The following is a 16,251-nucleotide window of genomic DNA, read 5'->3' as shown; positions in this document are numbered from 1 at the left end:
CAGACAGACATTCAGACAGACATTGACTGAATTATAGTATGATAGAATAACATTAATATATATGTTTAAAAATGACTCTGCTTCTCCAGGGATCGGGGGAGACCTCGGCTCTATCTTTGAGGAACACCGTCTGTGTCGTAGTAGCAGCCTGCTGTCCTCGGAGGAGTTCCGTGGTGCCGAAGGTATCTACGCCCTGGACGACAACCGGTTCATCTTCAACAATGTTCTGGTGGGTCGCTCGGCCCAGGCCCGCTTCAAGCTCACCAACAGTGGCAAGGTGCCCTGCCTGCTCAGCCTCGCCATCAAGCCGCTCAATACAAAGGTAGGGCTTAAGCCATTGAGACCTGAGACCAGATTCTACAAAATGTCTTCTAAGTCCTGACAGTTTTCTGAAAAACGTATCAGTGGTGCTCAAAAATGTTCATGTCAAGGACCCCCAAAATTATATGTATTCGGCCACCGACCGCCATCTGAACATGTTTTGTGTCAGGGACCCCCAGAAGCTTTGAGTTAAAAACGTTTGCTGTGAAAGATTTGTGCCACATTTTCATGATTTTTCAAAAAATAGCAGATCTACGAGCTTGTAGATCTGCTATTTTTCATTAGCTAAAGTAAAAAAAAAAAGGTTAACTCTTTGAGAGTTTCAAGGATTTCTATATAGTTTGTAGACTTCTCTATGGCAGAATGGCGTTTTTTAATGATTTATTGAAAATTCTCTGTTGTGAATGTGTGACAACGAAAGACCTTCAGAGAAAGCTTGACTTGTCTGCTTCCAGGAAAAAAATGAACTGAGTTGATAAAATGTTTAGTTCTTGTGTTGGAAGCCATTTAAAAGAGCCTGCATTTACACTGTTTTCTGTTTCTAGGACAACCAAAAAAAGTTATGCCCGGTTGAAGTTTTATTTTCTAAATAACTTTTTTTCTGCTGGGCGTACATAGCCATGCAATATCTCATTTTAAAGGGTGAGTTGTCTAGTTCAATTAAAATAAAATAAAAAGTTTCTCACATGTACCACTGTAGATATTTTGCCATCTATAAATAGCATGGTCAGTCATGATCAATCTGACCTATCCAGCTAAAAGTCCCCATAGCTCTGAAATTGGAACATCATATAAACTCAATTCTTTTTTGGGGTAAAATTAGACATTCTAACGCACATTTTGATATATACCATGTTTACATAGTCTTACCAGTACCTTGTCTATTCATGCATGCGTCTCAAAAACCTGTTATGAAGAAACACAGTTTTGATAAAAAACACATCCAAGGACATTGTTTTGATATGACTTGGTGCCCATGATATGTATCAAAATATAGACTTGAATGTATACTGTATTATAAAAAAGAAATTGAGTTATTACCATCTACCGTTACAGAGTAAATCACAGTTGAAACTTGCTTAGTCATATACAATAAACCTCACAATAGTGAACAAAATAGTCATGACAGGTCTAACTCATTGTAAAAGCGTCTTTTATTTTTTACGACTACTAACATAATAAAATGATAAATATTACAGAAAATAAATAGGCCTACATACAAAACAGTTACTCCTCCCCTAGCTCTGATCCATAGCTCTAAATGCGCATTTAGAGCTATGGATCAGAGCTACTCCTCCCAAATGTCCCCAAACCCAGTCCTTGACGGTGTGTGTGTGTGTGAGTTAACCTGACTCCGCCATATGGGGCAGCAGAGTGTACACTGTGTTCCCCCCTCCTGCTCCCATCTGGGAACTCTCAGGCAGACTTGATGCCCGGCCACAAAACGGCCTGGCCAATCAGCAGCAGCTTCTAGCAACTTCTAGCAGCAGCTTCTAGCTTCTAGCTAGAAGCTAGAAGCTAGGAGGTTCCATCTGGGAACAGGAGGTTCCATCTGGGAACCTCCTGTTCCCAGATGGGAGCAGGAGGGGGGAACCCAGTGTACTCTCTGCTGCCCCATCTGGCGGAGTCAGGTTATGTGTGAGTAGGCTAAATAAAACAAAAACTGCCCCCCCCCCTGAAATGAATGAATGAATGAATCCGGTTCAGTGTCGGAGAACGCCATCGCAGTCTTGACTCTTCATCCTCCTCATCCTCCTCATCTGATGCCAGTTCTAAATATATAAAAAGAAATAAACATTTTAGCTGTAGTCAGTGCACGCTACTATTACATGGCGTTTTACCCGGCTGCTGGCGATCAAATGATTTTATTGTGCAGTGTCTTTGTGGGCCGAGTCGTGGCATGAAAAATACAAATAGATGCTTGTATAAGTAGTATCACGATAAAATAATATGGCGACGTTAGAATGAAACACCAATGAGTGATCGCTGGTAATGTAGCTAGCTGCCCAGGGTATATCCAGCACCATTGCGTCGCAATCATCCAGCAACATTGGTACTGGCTATTGCCCGGGCTTGTGGCCCGGCCAATAGCCAGTACCATTTGTGCAGCGTTTGTTAGCAACTACTACTAGCCAACAGCCAGTGGAATGTGGTGACGCGATGGTGCTGGATATACGCTGGGCAGCTACATTAGCCGCGATCACTCATTGGTGGTGTCATTCTAACGTCGCCATATTATTTTATCGTGATACTAATTATACAAACATCTATTTGTATGCCACGATGCCACGATTCGGCCCACAAAGACACAGTACAATACATTCATTTGATCAGATGTTTTTGTTAGCTACGTCGATCACCTATAGTACCGACCCTTGTTATATATTCTCCGACTATGCCTGTCACGATGACTAAACCAGTTAGATCTATCCATATATGGTTCTACCACATCTATCTGATATCAGCACTAGGTCGGCTCGGGCCAAATATAGGGATCGTCTTACTAGACATGTCATATTAGGGCATTTTCGAATACAATAAAATTACCCTTTAGCGAAGGCATCAGCCTTGGTGGTAACTCCGGTGGGGAGAAGAAAAAACATTGCACACGTGTAATCCGCGAGGGTGGATGTTGCAGCCCGGCCAACGGTCTGGGACTGGAGAATGCCTCTGGACACGGATGGATCATTTTTCAGATTGTTTTTTTTGCGGCGACTGCAAACCTGGCTGAAAAACTCTTCCTCCAGTGCCCACCTCGGAGGAGTCAACCAACCCCCCTGTTCACTGGGGGCTGGGCGTCAGTTTCCAATAGGAAAGCATACACGTGTGTCACGTGACACGGGAATTCTGGGAAATGTAGTTGATATTTATGCTCAATACTATATACAGAGGTGCGGACCGAATTAATATATTGGTATTAATAAAAAAAAGAGAACTACGGAAAATCACGTACAAGTCAGACAGAACTAATGCAAAACTCCACGTGTTTTCCAGTAGTAATCTGTCTAAGGGTTAAAAGTGGTTAAAAGCTAAGGTGACAGAGATGCATTCCAGGGGCTCCATTTTCGTCACCGCTAAACCCCTTATCCCTAAACTTCTTTGCCTTTATTTACTATTTTGCAAAACATTTTTGAATAGTTAAAATGGCCAGTCTACAAGCTCACAATGTGTCAATGTAGATTGGCTAGTTGAACTATTCAAAAATGTTTTGCAAAATAGTAAAAAAAAAGGCTAAGAAGTTTAGGGATAAGGGGTGACGAAAATGGAGCCCCAGGTCTTAATGGATTCATAGATGGTTGCACACCGTGTCTCGCACTGAAAATAAAAGATCTACAAGCTGGACCTTGTAGAACAGCTATTTTCTGTGTGAGACACCAGTACAAATCATCCATTAGACAGAGAGCTTTATGAGATATTATCGAATGCAGTCACATTTTTTTGGCTTCGGGGCTGTTATCCTATACCAGTGGGTATATCAAGTGGATCTTTTTTTAGGGGTATAGCAGCTTTTTAAAGTTGTCCGTTCTTCTCTACAGTTGTCCCGCAGTCTGGAAGTGTTTGATCTGTCTCCGGCGAGACTGTCCATTCCTAGCCAGTCGCACGCCTTTGCAGTGGTCACCTTCACACCCCAGACCATGCAGCTCTACCACGCTGTGTTTGAGGCCTCACTGGAGGGGGCCACCAGGTAGATACTATTCAATGTGTTTGAGGCCACACTGGAGGGGGCCACCAGGTAGATACTATTCAATGTGTTTGAGGCCACACTGGAGGGGGCCACCAGGTAGATACTATTCAATGTGTTTGAGGCCACACTGGAGGGGGCCACCAGGTAGATACTATTCAATGTGTTTGAGGCCTCACTGGAGGGGGCCACCAGGTAGATACTATTCAATGTGTTTGAGGCCTCACTGGAGGGGGCCACCAGGTAGATACTATTCAATGTGTTTGAGGCCACACTGAAGGGTTATATCTATATACAATTGAGAGAATTCCACGCACCACGCTCCTACACAATGCCACCACGGAGTCGGACACGTGCCCTGTCGAATGAGGTGACCCTAGGATTATGAAACTCCTGTGAGACACCTATGGTAACATCATTCTACAGGCCACAGGTTTCTGCGTCAACGTGTGACGTTAGACGTACTTCTAGACAATTCAATGGGTTTGTGGCATTGTGTGACATGCATGCGTGTTTGCGTGCCTGTCACTTTCAGGTTACCACACGTTTAATTATTTCAGTAGTGCTATGTTAGTGTTGTCTCTCTCTCTGTACTGTATCTCTCTCTCTCTCTCTCTGACTTCTGTCCCTCTGCTGTCCTCTCTCTCTCTCTCTCTCTCTCTCTCTCTCTCTCTCTGACTTCTGTCCCTCTGCTGTCCTCTCTCTCTCTCTCTGACTTCTGTCCCTCTGCTGTCCTCTCTCTCTCTCTCTCTCTCTCTCTCTCTCTGTACTGTATCTCTCTCTCTCTCTCTCTCTCTGACTTCTGTCCCTCTGCTGTCCTCTCTCTCTCTCTCTCTCTCTCTCTCTCTCTCTCTCTGTACTGTATCTCTCTCTCTCTCTCTCTCTGACTTCTGTCCCTCTGCTGTCCTCTCTCTCTCTCTCTCTCTCTCTCTCTCTCTCTCTCTCTCTCTCTCTCTCTCTCTCTGTACTGTATCTCTCTCTCTCTCTCTCTCTGACTTCTGTCCCTCTGCTGTCCTCTCTCTCTCTCTCTCTCTCTCTCTCTCTCTCTCTCTCTCTCTCTCTCTCTCTCTGACTTCTGTCCCTCTGCTGTCCTCTCTCTCTTGGAACCAGTACGCTGCCCGTGGCGAAGAGCAGGATATTGACCTTTGACCTGACGGGGGAGGGCAACCTGCCCAGTGCGTGTGTGGTGCGTCCGGCCCTGAGGAACGCCCAGGGAGAACACGTCCTGCGGTTTGGACGGCTGCTGGTCGGCAGCAGGCGCGCCGCGCCCCTGGTGCTGAGGAACGACAGCAATGTACCGGCTCAGGTCAAATTAATGTCCCGTTACATGTTCTGTTGTCTCGTACCAGCTCAGGTTCAATGTCTGTCCCGTTACATGGTCTGTTGTCTCGTACCAGCTCAGGTTCAATGTCTGTCCCGTTACATGTTCTGTTGTCTCGTACCAGCTCAGGTTCAATGTCTGTCCCGTTACATGTTCTGTTGTCAACGTACCAGCTCAGATTCAATGTCTGTCCTGTTACATGTTCTGTTGTCAATGTACCAGCTCAGGTTCAATGTCTGTCCCGTTACATGTTCTGTTGTCTCGTACCAGCTCAGGTTCAATGTCTGTCCCGTTACATGTTCTGTTGTCAATGTACCAGCTCAGGTTCAATGTCTGTCCCGTTACATGTTCTGTTGTCAACGTACCAGCTCAGGTTCAATGTCTGTCCTGTTACATGTTCTGTTGTCTCGTACCAGCTCAGGTTCAATGTCTGTCCTGTTACATGGTATGTTGTCTCGTACCAGCTCAGGTTCAATGTCTGTCCCGTTACATGTTCTGTTGTCAATGTACCAGCTCAGGTTCAATGTCTGTCCCGTTACATGTTCTGTTGTCAACGTACCAGCTCAGGTTCAATGTCTGTCCTGTTACATGTTCTGTTGTCTCGTACCAGCTCAGGTTCAATGTCTGTCCTGTTACATGGTATGTTGTCTCGTACCAGCTCAGGTTCAATGTCTGTCCCGTTACATGTTCTGTTGTCTCGTACCAGCTCAGGTTCAATGTCTGTCCTGTTACATGTTCTGTTGTCTCGTACCAGCTCAGGTTCAATGTCTGTCCTGTTACATGTTCTGTTGTCTCGTACCAGCTCAGGTTCAATGTCTGTCCTGTTACATGGTATGTTGTCAACGTACCAGCTCAGGTTCAATGTCTGTCCTGTTACATGTTCTGTTGTCTCGTACCAGCTCAGGTTCAATGTCTGTCCTGTTACATGTTCTGTTGTCTCGTACCAGCTCAGGTTCAATGTCTGTCCCGTTACATGGTCTGTTGTCTCGTACCAGCTCAGGTTCAATGTCTGTCCCGTTACATGTTCTGAATGTAGAGCAGCGGTTCCCAAACGTTTCAGGTCGAGACCCAAAAGAGAGATTAGATATGTTTGCCCGGGACCCCAAACTAGTGAGAAATAATAGCCCATCTAAAAGCACACAATGCGTCGCTTCGCGCCGCGATCTTGTAGATATTTTACTACTACTACTAAAAAATATATATATAATATATATATATATTTATGGAATTTCTTAGATTTTTATTTTATTTTTATTTTTTATGTTTTTTTGTGGCTTTCGACTTTATTTCATACACTTTATTTTAAACAGTGGGTCAGTCCTGACCCACTGTTTGGGAAACACTGAGTGATGTAATCTAGACCATTAAATACACGCCTTTCGTGAGGAACCAGTGGAATGAACAATTCAAACCTGATTTTGTTTTTTGTCTGTCATGTACTGTAGGTCCAGATGGACATGCTGGATAAACAAGGAGTGTTCACTCTGAAGGCTGCTGTGGGCAACTCCTGCAGCTCCATCCACAGCACACAGTTAAAGGACAGCACTGACTCAGGTAAAGCCTTATGCAGCTCTTACTGACTCAGGTAAAGCCTTATGCAGCTCTTACTGACTCAGGTAAAGTCTTATGCAGCTCTTACTGACTCAGGTAAAGCCTTATGCAGCTCTTACTGACTCAGGTAAAGCCTTATGCAGCTCTTACTGACTCAGGTAAAGCATTATGCAGCTCCATCCACAGCACACAGTTAAAGGACAGCACTGACTCAGGTAAAGCCTTATGCAGCTCTTACTGACTCAGGTAAAGCCTTATGCAGCTCTTACTGACTCAGGTAAAGCCTTATGCAGCTCCATCCACAGCACACAGTTAAAGGACAGCACTGACTCAGGTAAAGCCTTATGCAGCTCTTACTGACTCAGATACAGCATTATGCTGCAGCTCTATCCACATCACAGTTAACACCCTATCAAATAGTTACGCTCAGCGCTCAGGACGGAGATTAATCACAGGACGGAACATGAATGATATCATAACCGAGCGCACCGCTCCACAGGCTGGGAGCGCCTGTTGGGGCAACATTCGATGTCATTTCCTGTTGGGACGTCATCCAAAGTGGTCCCCCTCCATTTTAATGGATGAGAGGAAAAATCTTTTGAATCCGTCCAATTCTAACCAACCAAAGATTATGTTTTTGATGGCCCATCTCGGTCCCGCCGCTTGTCGCGTTAGAAGTAATCATACTTCCCGGTGTTGTCGATCGCCTCGGGGGTGTTTTGGCTACATCTATAGCTACTTCAGCTACATCCAAGATGGCGCCTTGTGCACCTTGAAAAGGGCTCCTCACAAAAAACATGCAGTAATCCTGGTCTCTAAACTGCCTCCCCCTGGCCAGCCGGGGCGCCTGATGGAGGGGAATAACACACCGTTCCTTCCACGCGCTACGTCCAACCAGGGAAACTCCCCCCTGTCAGGTGTAAAGGAACAACTTGGACACTCAGGCATGAAGGAAGCATGAGTTCAAATCCGTTGCTCTCTCCATGTCCCCCATATATGGGGACTGTGTCACATTAGAAAATTGACACAGGGGTGAAAAATGGGTTACAAAATTGTGGGATGAAAATTAAAAAAGAAAGAAAAGGGCTCCGTAGCTGGCACACTGATTTAATGATTTAATGGTTACAAATAAATGTTAAAGGACACCACTGACTCAGATACAGCCTTATGCAGCTCTAGCCACAGCACAGTTAAAGATGGAGTGCCATGTTTTTTGTACTTTTTCTGTTTTGTATGTGTCTATGGAGTTACTCTAATAGACCCGCAGGTGTATATTCAAGATTCAAGATTCAAGAATTTATTTGTCAACAAGTTGATAGGAATTTGTCTTGGTTCATACTCAACATATACAGACAACCATAGATACAAACAAAAAGGACAATACAATACAAAAACCAGCAGCATAGGGAATTACATTCAGTTTTTAAAGTGCACTATGCATATTGCTACATATACATACATCTAGTTCAGATGTCTAATGGCTACAAGGTAAGTGCTATCTCTGAAGCGAGATGTTGAGCTCTTGATGCTTCTATATCTCCTGCCTGATGGGAGGAGATTGAAGAGGTAATGTGCAGGGTGATTTTTTTTGTCTTCCTAATTATTCTGGTGGAATAGAGTGAGGAAAGTGTAGGGAGGCTACATCCAATGGTTTTTGATGCGCGACGTACTACTCTTTCCAGCTTCGATTTGTCTTGAGAGGTTGTGTGACCAAACCAGACAAGCATGGAGAAGGTAAGAACACTTTCAATAGTGGCCCTATAGAAGTGAGTCATGGCTGCTTGGCTGACTTTAAACTTCTTAAGCTGCCGCAGGAAATAGAGACGCTGGTGTGATTTGCTTATTATGAGACTGGTGTTGAGATCCCATGATAAGGATTCATTCCGGTTCCTAGGAGACTCTTTCTACCTCTTCCCCATTGATGAAGAGGGGGGGAGGGGACTCGAGATTTTCTTCCTAAAGTCTATGAACATCTCTTTGGTTTTAGAGATGTTTAGAATCAAGTTGTAACTCTCACACCATCTCACCAGCTCCTCTACTGCTCTGCGGTAGTCGGATTCATCCTCGTTGGTAATAAGACCTACTAAAGATGTGTCATCAGCAAACTTATACATCATAACTGTACTAAAGTGAGATTGACAGAAATGAGTATATAATGAGTACAATAGTGGAGAAAGGACACAACCCTGGGGGGCCCCAGTGTTTAGGAGCCTAGACAGCGAGACAAGATAACCTATTTTGACCACCTGTTTCCTGTCACATAGAAAATTAAAGATCCATTTACATAGAGGTGTGCTGACGCCTAGCTCCTGTAGGGTCAAATATGTCTTCCCCGTGTATTTTTGTTTTCTTCCTGTCTTCCCTGCCCTTGAGTCAAAAGGCCCAATCGAAAATGCACCATTTTTGTGACATCCTAACCCCACAACACACAGCTGTAGGCGAGGCTTAAGTTCAGGTGCGTGGTGAAAACCAGGTATATGAACTGGTGGGTGTGGCCACATAGAAACATAATTGTCTCCACCAGGCCGAAGGCATGGGGAGAGAGTATGTTTTGCACTCCGTCCGTCCGTCCGTGTGTGTGTCCGTGTGTCCGTCCGTCCGTGTGTCCGTCCGTCTGTGAACAGCTAATCTCCGGCATCGTTAACCCGGTCGATGCCAAATTTAGCACACACACTCCCTGGATGCCAACGATGAACCTCTGCCCCAAAATTTCCAGAACGGCCTGTTATAGCGCCACCAGGAGGCCGCTTTGTGCAAAACAAGTTTTTGGACAGTACACCTACAGATTTTGTCCAAACATCACGCAAATTGGTACACAGTCTCTCTAGAGCCATTCAACGAAACAGGTTTTTCAGATTTCTCAGACTCCATCCTGATTGGCTAAGATTGTCTTCCAAAGTTCGCAGGAGTGCTCAGTTTCAAACAAAATGCTGCAAATCATGAACACATCGTGTGATTTCCGTGAAATTGCGCTCGCACATTCCCACTAGGCCGAGGAAGAAATGCCATGTGAACATTTTCAACTCAGCCTCATGGTGGCGCTATAACTGGCCGAAAAGTGTTTTTACCTCCAATTGCACGGATTTGTGGATAACTTTGTATGCCAACTCCCTAGAGGCCAAGGAAAAACCTTTGCCTGGAATTTTTCACATCTGCTCTTTATAGCGCCACCAGGAGGCCGACATATGTAAAACACATTTTCTAATATTACTCCTTCAGATGTTATCCAAATTTCACACAAATCGGTACACATGCTCTCCATAGTCATGTGATCAAGACGGGTTTGTTTGATTTCTCATAATCCACCTTCATTGCCTACGATTGGCATCTAAACTTTTCAGGAGTAGCCCGCTTTGTACCCGTTTTGTACAAATCGCCACAACTACTCAACGCAGCGTCCGATTGCGGTGAAACTGTGCATGCATATTCCCACTGGGCTGAGGAAGAAATGCCAGTTTTCAAATCAGCCTCATGGTGGCGCTACAACAGGCAAAGCCGTGTCTCACTCACTCACACACACACACACACACACACACACACACACACACACACACACACACACACACACACACACACACACACACACACACACACACACACTCTCTCCTGGTGGAGACCTGTGCCCAGAAGGGCACTTTTTCTAGTTTTAACTCTTTCTGTACATTATTTTTTAAAACAATCTTCCTCCTAGACACACTCCGTGACAAAACAAAGTTCTTTTCCTCAATCCGTCCCAGAGGAGCAGACTGCCCCCCCGAGCGCGAACAATGAGGCCACGATCCAGCTCGCCATTATTTGTAGTGTCTTGCCATTATTTGTCATATATTGAGTGTCCAGGAAGCACTTTTTACCCTGTTGCATAAATGATTGGAGAGGCCAGGCATGTCCTTATTTCTGTATCATTTTATTAAGGACAAAGCTTAGTTACCAAATTCATGATCAGTCCACTCCAGAGCCATCCTAGAGCAGTACCTAATCAGCCATCATAGCTGTCCCCGATCTCATCTGGAACCTGGCTATAGATCTCACTCTGACTGACTGGATTCTCGACTGACTGACTTCTCCCTGGATTCTCCTCGGATTCTCTGGATCTCCGCACATTTGAGACCCTCTTTATAATTCTCCCCAAATAGTGCATGTAGGGTGTGCACCCCAACGCCCTTGTATGTGTGTACGCATGTGCATGTGCGTCCCCAGACCACCGCATACTAAGTAGATGGTCACTTCTATAGATTATTAACACAATGGTATCCACGGTTCAATACAATAGCCTTTACAATTTCATAGCAGACCTTTTCAACTGATCACATAGGCCGTTCTTGGAATGTGTCTGTGGGCCAGCTAATATCAAGCCTCTCAGAGCTCACATGCAGAAACTCAGTCAGTGCAGGTTTGTTGTGCACAACACCATATGACATTATACAACATTATATGGATATTTCATCGTAATGTGGCTCTGTAATATACGACACTAGTACAGTATAATCATAGTACCTGATGATCATGTTTTAGGCCATCTTTAAGGACACCACTGATCTCAGGTACAGCCTTATTATTATTGCACTGAACAAGGTTCACCGAAGCTGTAAGAAGGGAGCAGCTTGCACAGTTCAAATGTGACTAAGGGACCAGTCGAAATTTAGAAAAGGGGGCCCTGGAGGAAAATAGGGGAGGGCCATGTCTTTTTAATTTTAGTCAGAGGGAGGGTGAGCTAATTTTACTTCCAGTCCAAGGGAGGGTGATCCAATTTTGATAATAAAATAGTCCGGGTTTTATATATATATCTAATACTACAGCTCTTCTGAATTAAAGTACAACTTTGGTCAACGATACCCCTCTGTTGCTTTCACTTGGTTCTTCCCAACAGGACCGGTTTTCATTGTTCCCCGTGTCAATCACACTACAACACACACTACAAGTACACACTTCAACCCCCACTTTTCAATGGCTTACATAGCTTGCTGTGTTAGGCGTTAGACTATGAGACCATTGTCCGCGTTGGCCGTGATTTCAAACCGCACAGCGGACAATTTTTTGTTTTGTTTTTTAAATATGTTGGGTGGAGAGATAGTCTCGATAAGATAGAGAACGTTTGGTTACGTTGTAACCTTTGTTCTCTGAGTGAAGAGACTATCTCTCCACCTTGATGTCGCTCAGAAGCGGTGTCGATCAAGTAAACCAGTGTAATCATGCACACCTGGGCCTTATATACCCGTGCGTGCCAGTACAACTGGTGTGTCTTAAAGAGATATCCACGTAACGAGTGAGGTGGGGTCATTCACCATACATATGAAATATGTTGGGTGGAGAGATAGTCTCTTCACTCAGAGAACAAAGGTTACAACGTAACCAAACGATCTCGACCGCGGTCGAAAAATGATGATGATGATTAGGACATGGTTTACAAGTTAGGCATTTACAATTAGGAGAACATTTAAAACCTAGGCATTTAGCAGAGAGCAACTTACAATAAGAAATGACAATACTAGGTAATACATGAAACTCATATCAATAGTATTCTTGGGTCTTCTGTAACCCAAGAGCCTACCGTGCAGGCCCGGCGCCATGAGGTGTCAAAGGGGGTACTTGACCCCTCAACCCGACCTCCTTGACCCCTTTTTATGTCAATAATAAAATATAAAACTACCTTTTGTGCTGGATTGGTTTTCTAGTGAAATTTGGCAGTGATATTCACTAGCAGCACTGGTTATAACAACTCGAAACATGCTGCTACAAACAAAAACATGTATTGTACAGGCATGCAAGGAACATCTAACATGCGTCATGGCCATTTCCCATCTGGAAAGAACAGGAAGTACGACATTCCTGAGGCACAGGAATTTAACACATGTTAATTCGGATCAACTGAATGTATGTGTCTGACATATGATTGTCTGCCATTGGGGGTAGGGGTAGCCCCCCCGGACCCCCCCTGGTGGGGCAGTGCTATCATTCCAATATTGCATATGACCAGCTGAGTCATAGAACTGACACTGCCTGCTTGATTTAGCTTGATTTTGTTTGTATAGCAGCATGTTTCGAGTTGTTATAACCAGTGCTGCTAGTGAATATCACTGCCAAATATCACTAGAAAACCAATCCAGCAGAAAAGGTAGTTTTATATTTTATTATTGACATTATTTTTTTAAAAAAAGATCAATTGACCCCTCAGTCATTTCATCCTGGCGCCGGGCCTGCTACCATGTAACCCTACGCCAACTTTTTAAATTTACATTTAATGTTTAAAATGTATAAAACATATTTTGAAAATAGTTCACACATTTTTTCAATAGTTGGAAAAAGTTCACAATTGGGAACTTATTATAATAACGAAGTAGTAGTATGGCAAGTAGAAATATATCCGGGTGTTGCAGGGTTAAATTAACTAAAATGTACCTTTCTTGTTTTTCTTTTACTGTAGCCTACATGTGTAAGTATTTAAAACACATAAATTGACTGTACTTTTAACTTTGTATGTAGCCTACATATAACATGTTATGTGCATGTCATTTTAACACGGTCTGCTCATGTAGTTTATCTTTCTGCATGTACATACATGGCAGTAGCCTACTAGAGAGGAAAATAGATGTGGACAGAAAATCTATTCAACCCTGTCATGAGGGGTGAGAATGTGTTGCTATTTGACCATGAAAGAATGACTTCATACAATGACTGTATGCAGTTGGTACAGTGATTGTAGGGATGCTTAACCTTGTAACGTCCAAATGTAGGGGTAGCTCTGCAAGTTGTTTTTGTCACAGGAGTATTTTCCAGTATAAATAATTCGAATGCAAATGATTCCCAACCCTATATGCTCCACTCCATCCACACTATACTGTAGGAGTAAGCTATAGCCTATTCACTGATTGCACTCTACTTATCATACTAAAAGGATCACATGCAAATTGGTTGGTCGATCCATTCAGCAATAGGGTTACACACCCTAACCCATTATCACCTGTCTGTTAACAATGGGACAGACCCCCCCCCCCCACAAATCACATAGGCTACAAACGAGACAAAGACATACTTTACAAATCTGTATCTAACAAGTTAGATAGAAATGGAATTCCCATAGCCTATAACCAGAAATAATGGAATAATTTGTGTTATATTATTTGGAGAGTAGCATATCAAGTAGCAGCAGTCCATCATATCAAGAGTAACTGGTCAATACTTTATTAAAGTTATACTTTTTAATCTGTGGTTTATAGGAGTCCCGGTTGTTCATGAAAATTCCAGTCAGGAACATGACATATCATTTTAATAACCCTTGTAATGTTAGAGGTATCTATCTATCTATCTATCTATCTATCTATCTATCTATCTATCTATCTATCTATCTATCTATCTATCTATCTATCTATCTATCTATCTATCTATCTATCTATCTATCTATCTATCTATCTATCTATCTATCTATCTATCTATCTATCTATCTATCTATCTATCTATCTATTAGGGGGATGATGGAGGGTGGAGGGGACTATGTCAGACTGTGATTGGTGGAGATGGTGCTATTGTTCTCTTTGGCCAATCATATCAAAGTAGTTAGTGGGTTTACCTCAGACTATCTGGTATAAGAAGACTTGGCCTGTGTCATTTCTGATCACATCTGACTGTGGACTCCAGGTGAAGATGAACTCTCTTGACACCACCAGGGACATTTCTACTGACCAGGAGGAACCCAAAGACCTTGGTATGTTACTCAACCTCCCCTCTGCCCCCTGTGTTTTTATTAATTGTATTCTGAATATTATGTAACCCAGGTCAAAATAGCCAAGTCAATAAAATAAGGATCTAAATATAAATGGATTTAGGATGAAACCCAGGTTAAAATATAGTAATCAAACTTCTACAAAGGAGCTTTAACCATAAACTAAATAGGATTTGCCTAAAACTATTTTACTGTACAATGTATGGGTTTATATTATATCTGTATTCACATTCATCTACTTGTGTAGTGTCATTGAGAGCCCTGTGAGGTGCTCTGAACAAGCCAATGAACCAATTGACCAATCAGGTCTCTCAATTAATAGACTGCACTTTGGAGAATCACCAGCCCAGGTGATGTGATTCAGCTAATTGCATGCTGCAGAGCACAGAATGTTCTGGAGAGAACAGGAGAGAGAAGCCTGTTGAGCAGACAGTTTGACAAACAGAGAGGGAAGACAAGATTTGATGAATGTGAACAGATTGTATTCATTTAAAGAGAGTTTTGATTGATCCAGTCTCTTTTTGAGAGAAGAGTGCTGATCCTTTTGAGAAGTTTGATCCTGGAACCTGTTAATTATGTGAACTTTGTGAACACTGACTTGGTCAGGTCTTTTGCTTTGATTGGATTGATTCGAGTGATATTGGCATATCACTCTGGCGAGCTACCCAAGATTCACCGGATCAAGATCCTCAACACAGCTGTCCCCTTAAATCAGATAAGACATTTGGTTTGAACATTCCCCCATTTCCCTCTCATCTCACTGCAGCACAGTGAGATTCTCAGTGTGCTAGCCATTTGTAGTGCACCTCCACTGCATACACATTGCACACACCTACCATACCTGGATAGACATACTGTACAGTGAACTTTACAGTCACAATACACTGAATACTTACACCCTGATGGACTCTCAGTGAACTCTTGAGAGCTACACACATTCATTTCTACTCAATATCACTGCCCCACGCAGTGGGAAGTTCATTGGACTATAATACCTTAAAGGAGATTTATGGTTAATATTATGTTTATGTGAATTGGAATGTGAATGTAATTATTTGATGTTGTATATGTTCAAGTGATTAAGTGAAATTGATTATGCCTTTACTTTAAATAGTTTAAAGGTGAAGTAAGAAGGTAATTTGATAAATAACAAAGTATTTTGATTTCATAAAAATACATTTCATTGGTTAAAAAACTAATACTTACTGTGAACCTAAAAGAGGAATAAGTTACTTAAAAACAACTTAACTTAGTTACTTACCTTAGATTAGATTTAAAACCTGAAAAGGAAACTAAATTAGATAGTGAATAAATAGGACTAAAATAGGATTAAATTAGTACTTACCTGCTTTCCTGTGGGAGCATAGGGTTAATAGGAGGTATTTATTTGTGACATTCAACTGTCTAAGCACAGTTCTTTTGTTTATTGTTTTGAATGATTATTGTCATTGTTTGTTGTTCATCTTCCATTCTATTATTTTATTATTGTAATACAAGCCATCAGGCTATTACTAAACCTTACCTATGGTCTGTGGTCTAAATCATTCTTCTTGCTTACTGCTCTCCCGAACCTAGTAACTAGTCCTATACCCTGTAATTAATAACTAAAGGGTTACAATTACATTGTGTTTCATTGTAATTAAACCTGTAGCATTGCTG

General features: G+C 42.7%; 1 protein-coding gene across 1 annotated transcript in view; it reads left to right on the top strand.

The window, feature by feature from the left end:
* The window catches only part of hydin (HYDIN axonemal central pair apparatus protein), a 231,991-nt gene that overhangs the window by 175,569 nt on the left and 40,171 nt on the right, over positions 1-16,251 (top strand). Inside the window, exons 66-69 of the mRNA XM_079502371.1 lie at positions 90-322; positions 3,858-4,006; positions 5,114-5,309; positions 6,770-6,878. Coding sequence (XP_079358497.1) covers positions 90-322; positions 3,858-4,006; positions 5,114-5,309; positions 6,770-6,878 — 687 coding nt within the window. The remainder of the gene's footprint in view (positions 1-89; positions 323-3,857; positions 4,007-5,113; positions 5,310-6,769; positions 6,879-16,251) is intronic.

This window comes from Electrona antarctica (assembly GCF_951216825.1).
Source record: "Electrona antarctica genome assembly, chromosome: 5".
Taxonomy (NCBI): domain Eukaryota; kingdom Metazoa; phylum Chordata; class Actinopteri; order Myctophiformes; family Myctophidae; genus Electrona; species Electrona antarctica.
The sequence above is the reverse complement of the archived record's forward strand: the minus strand, read 5'-3'. Positions and strand labels throughout refer to the sequence as shown.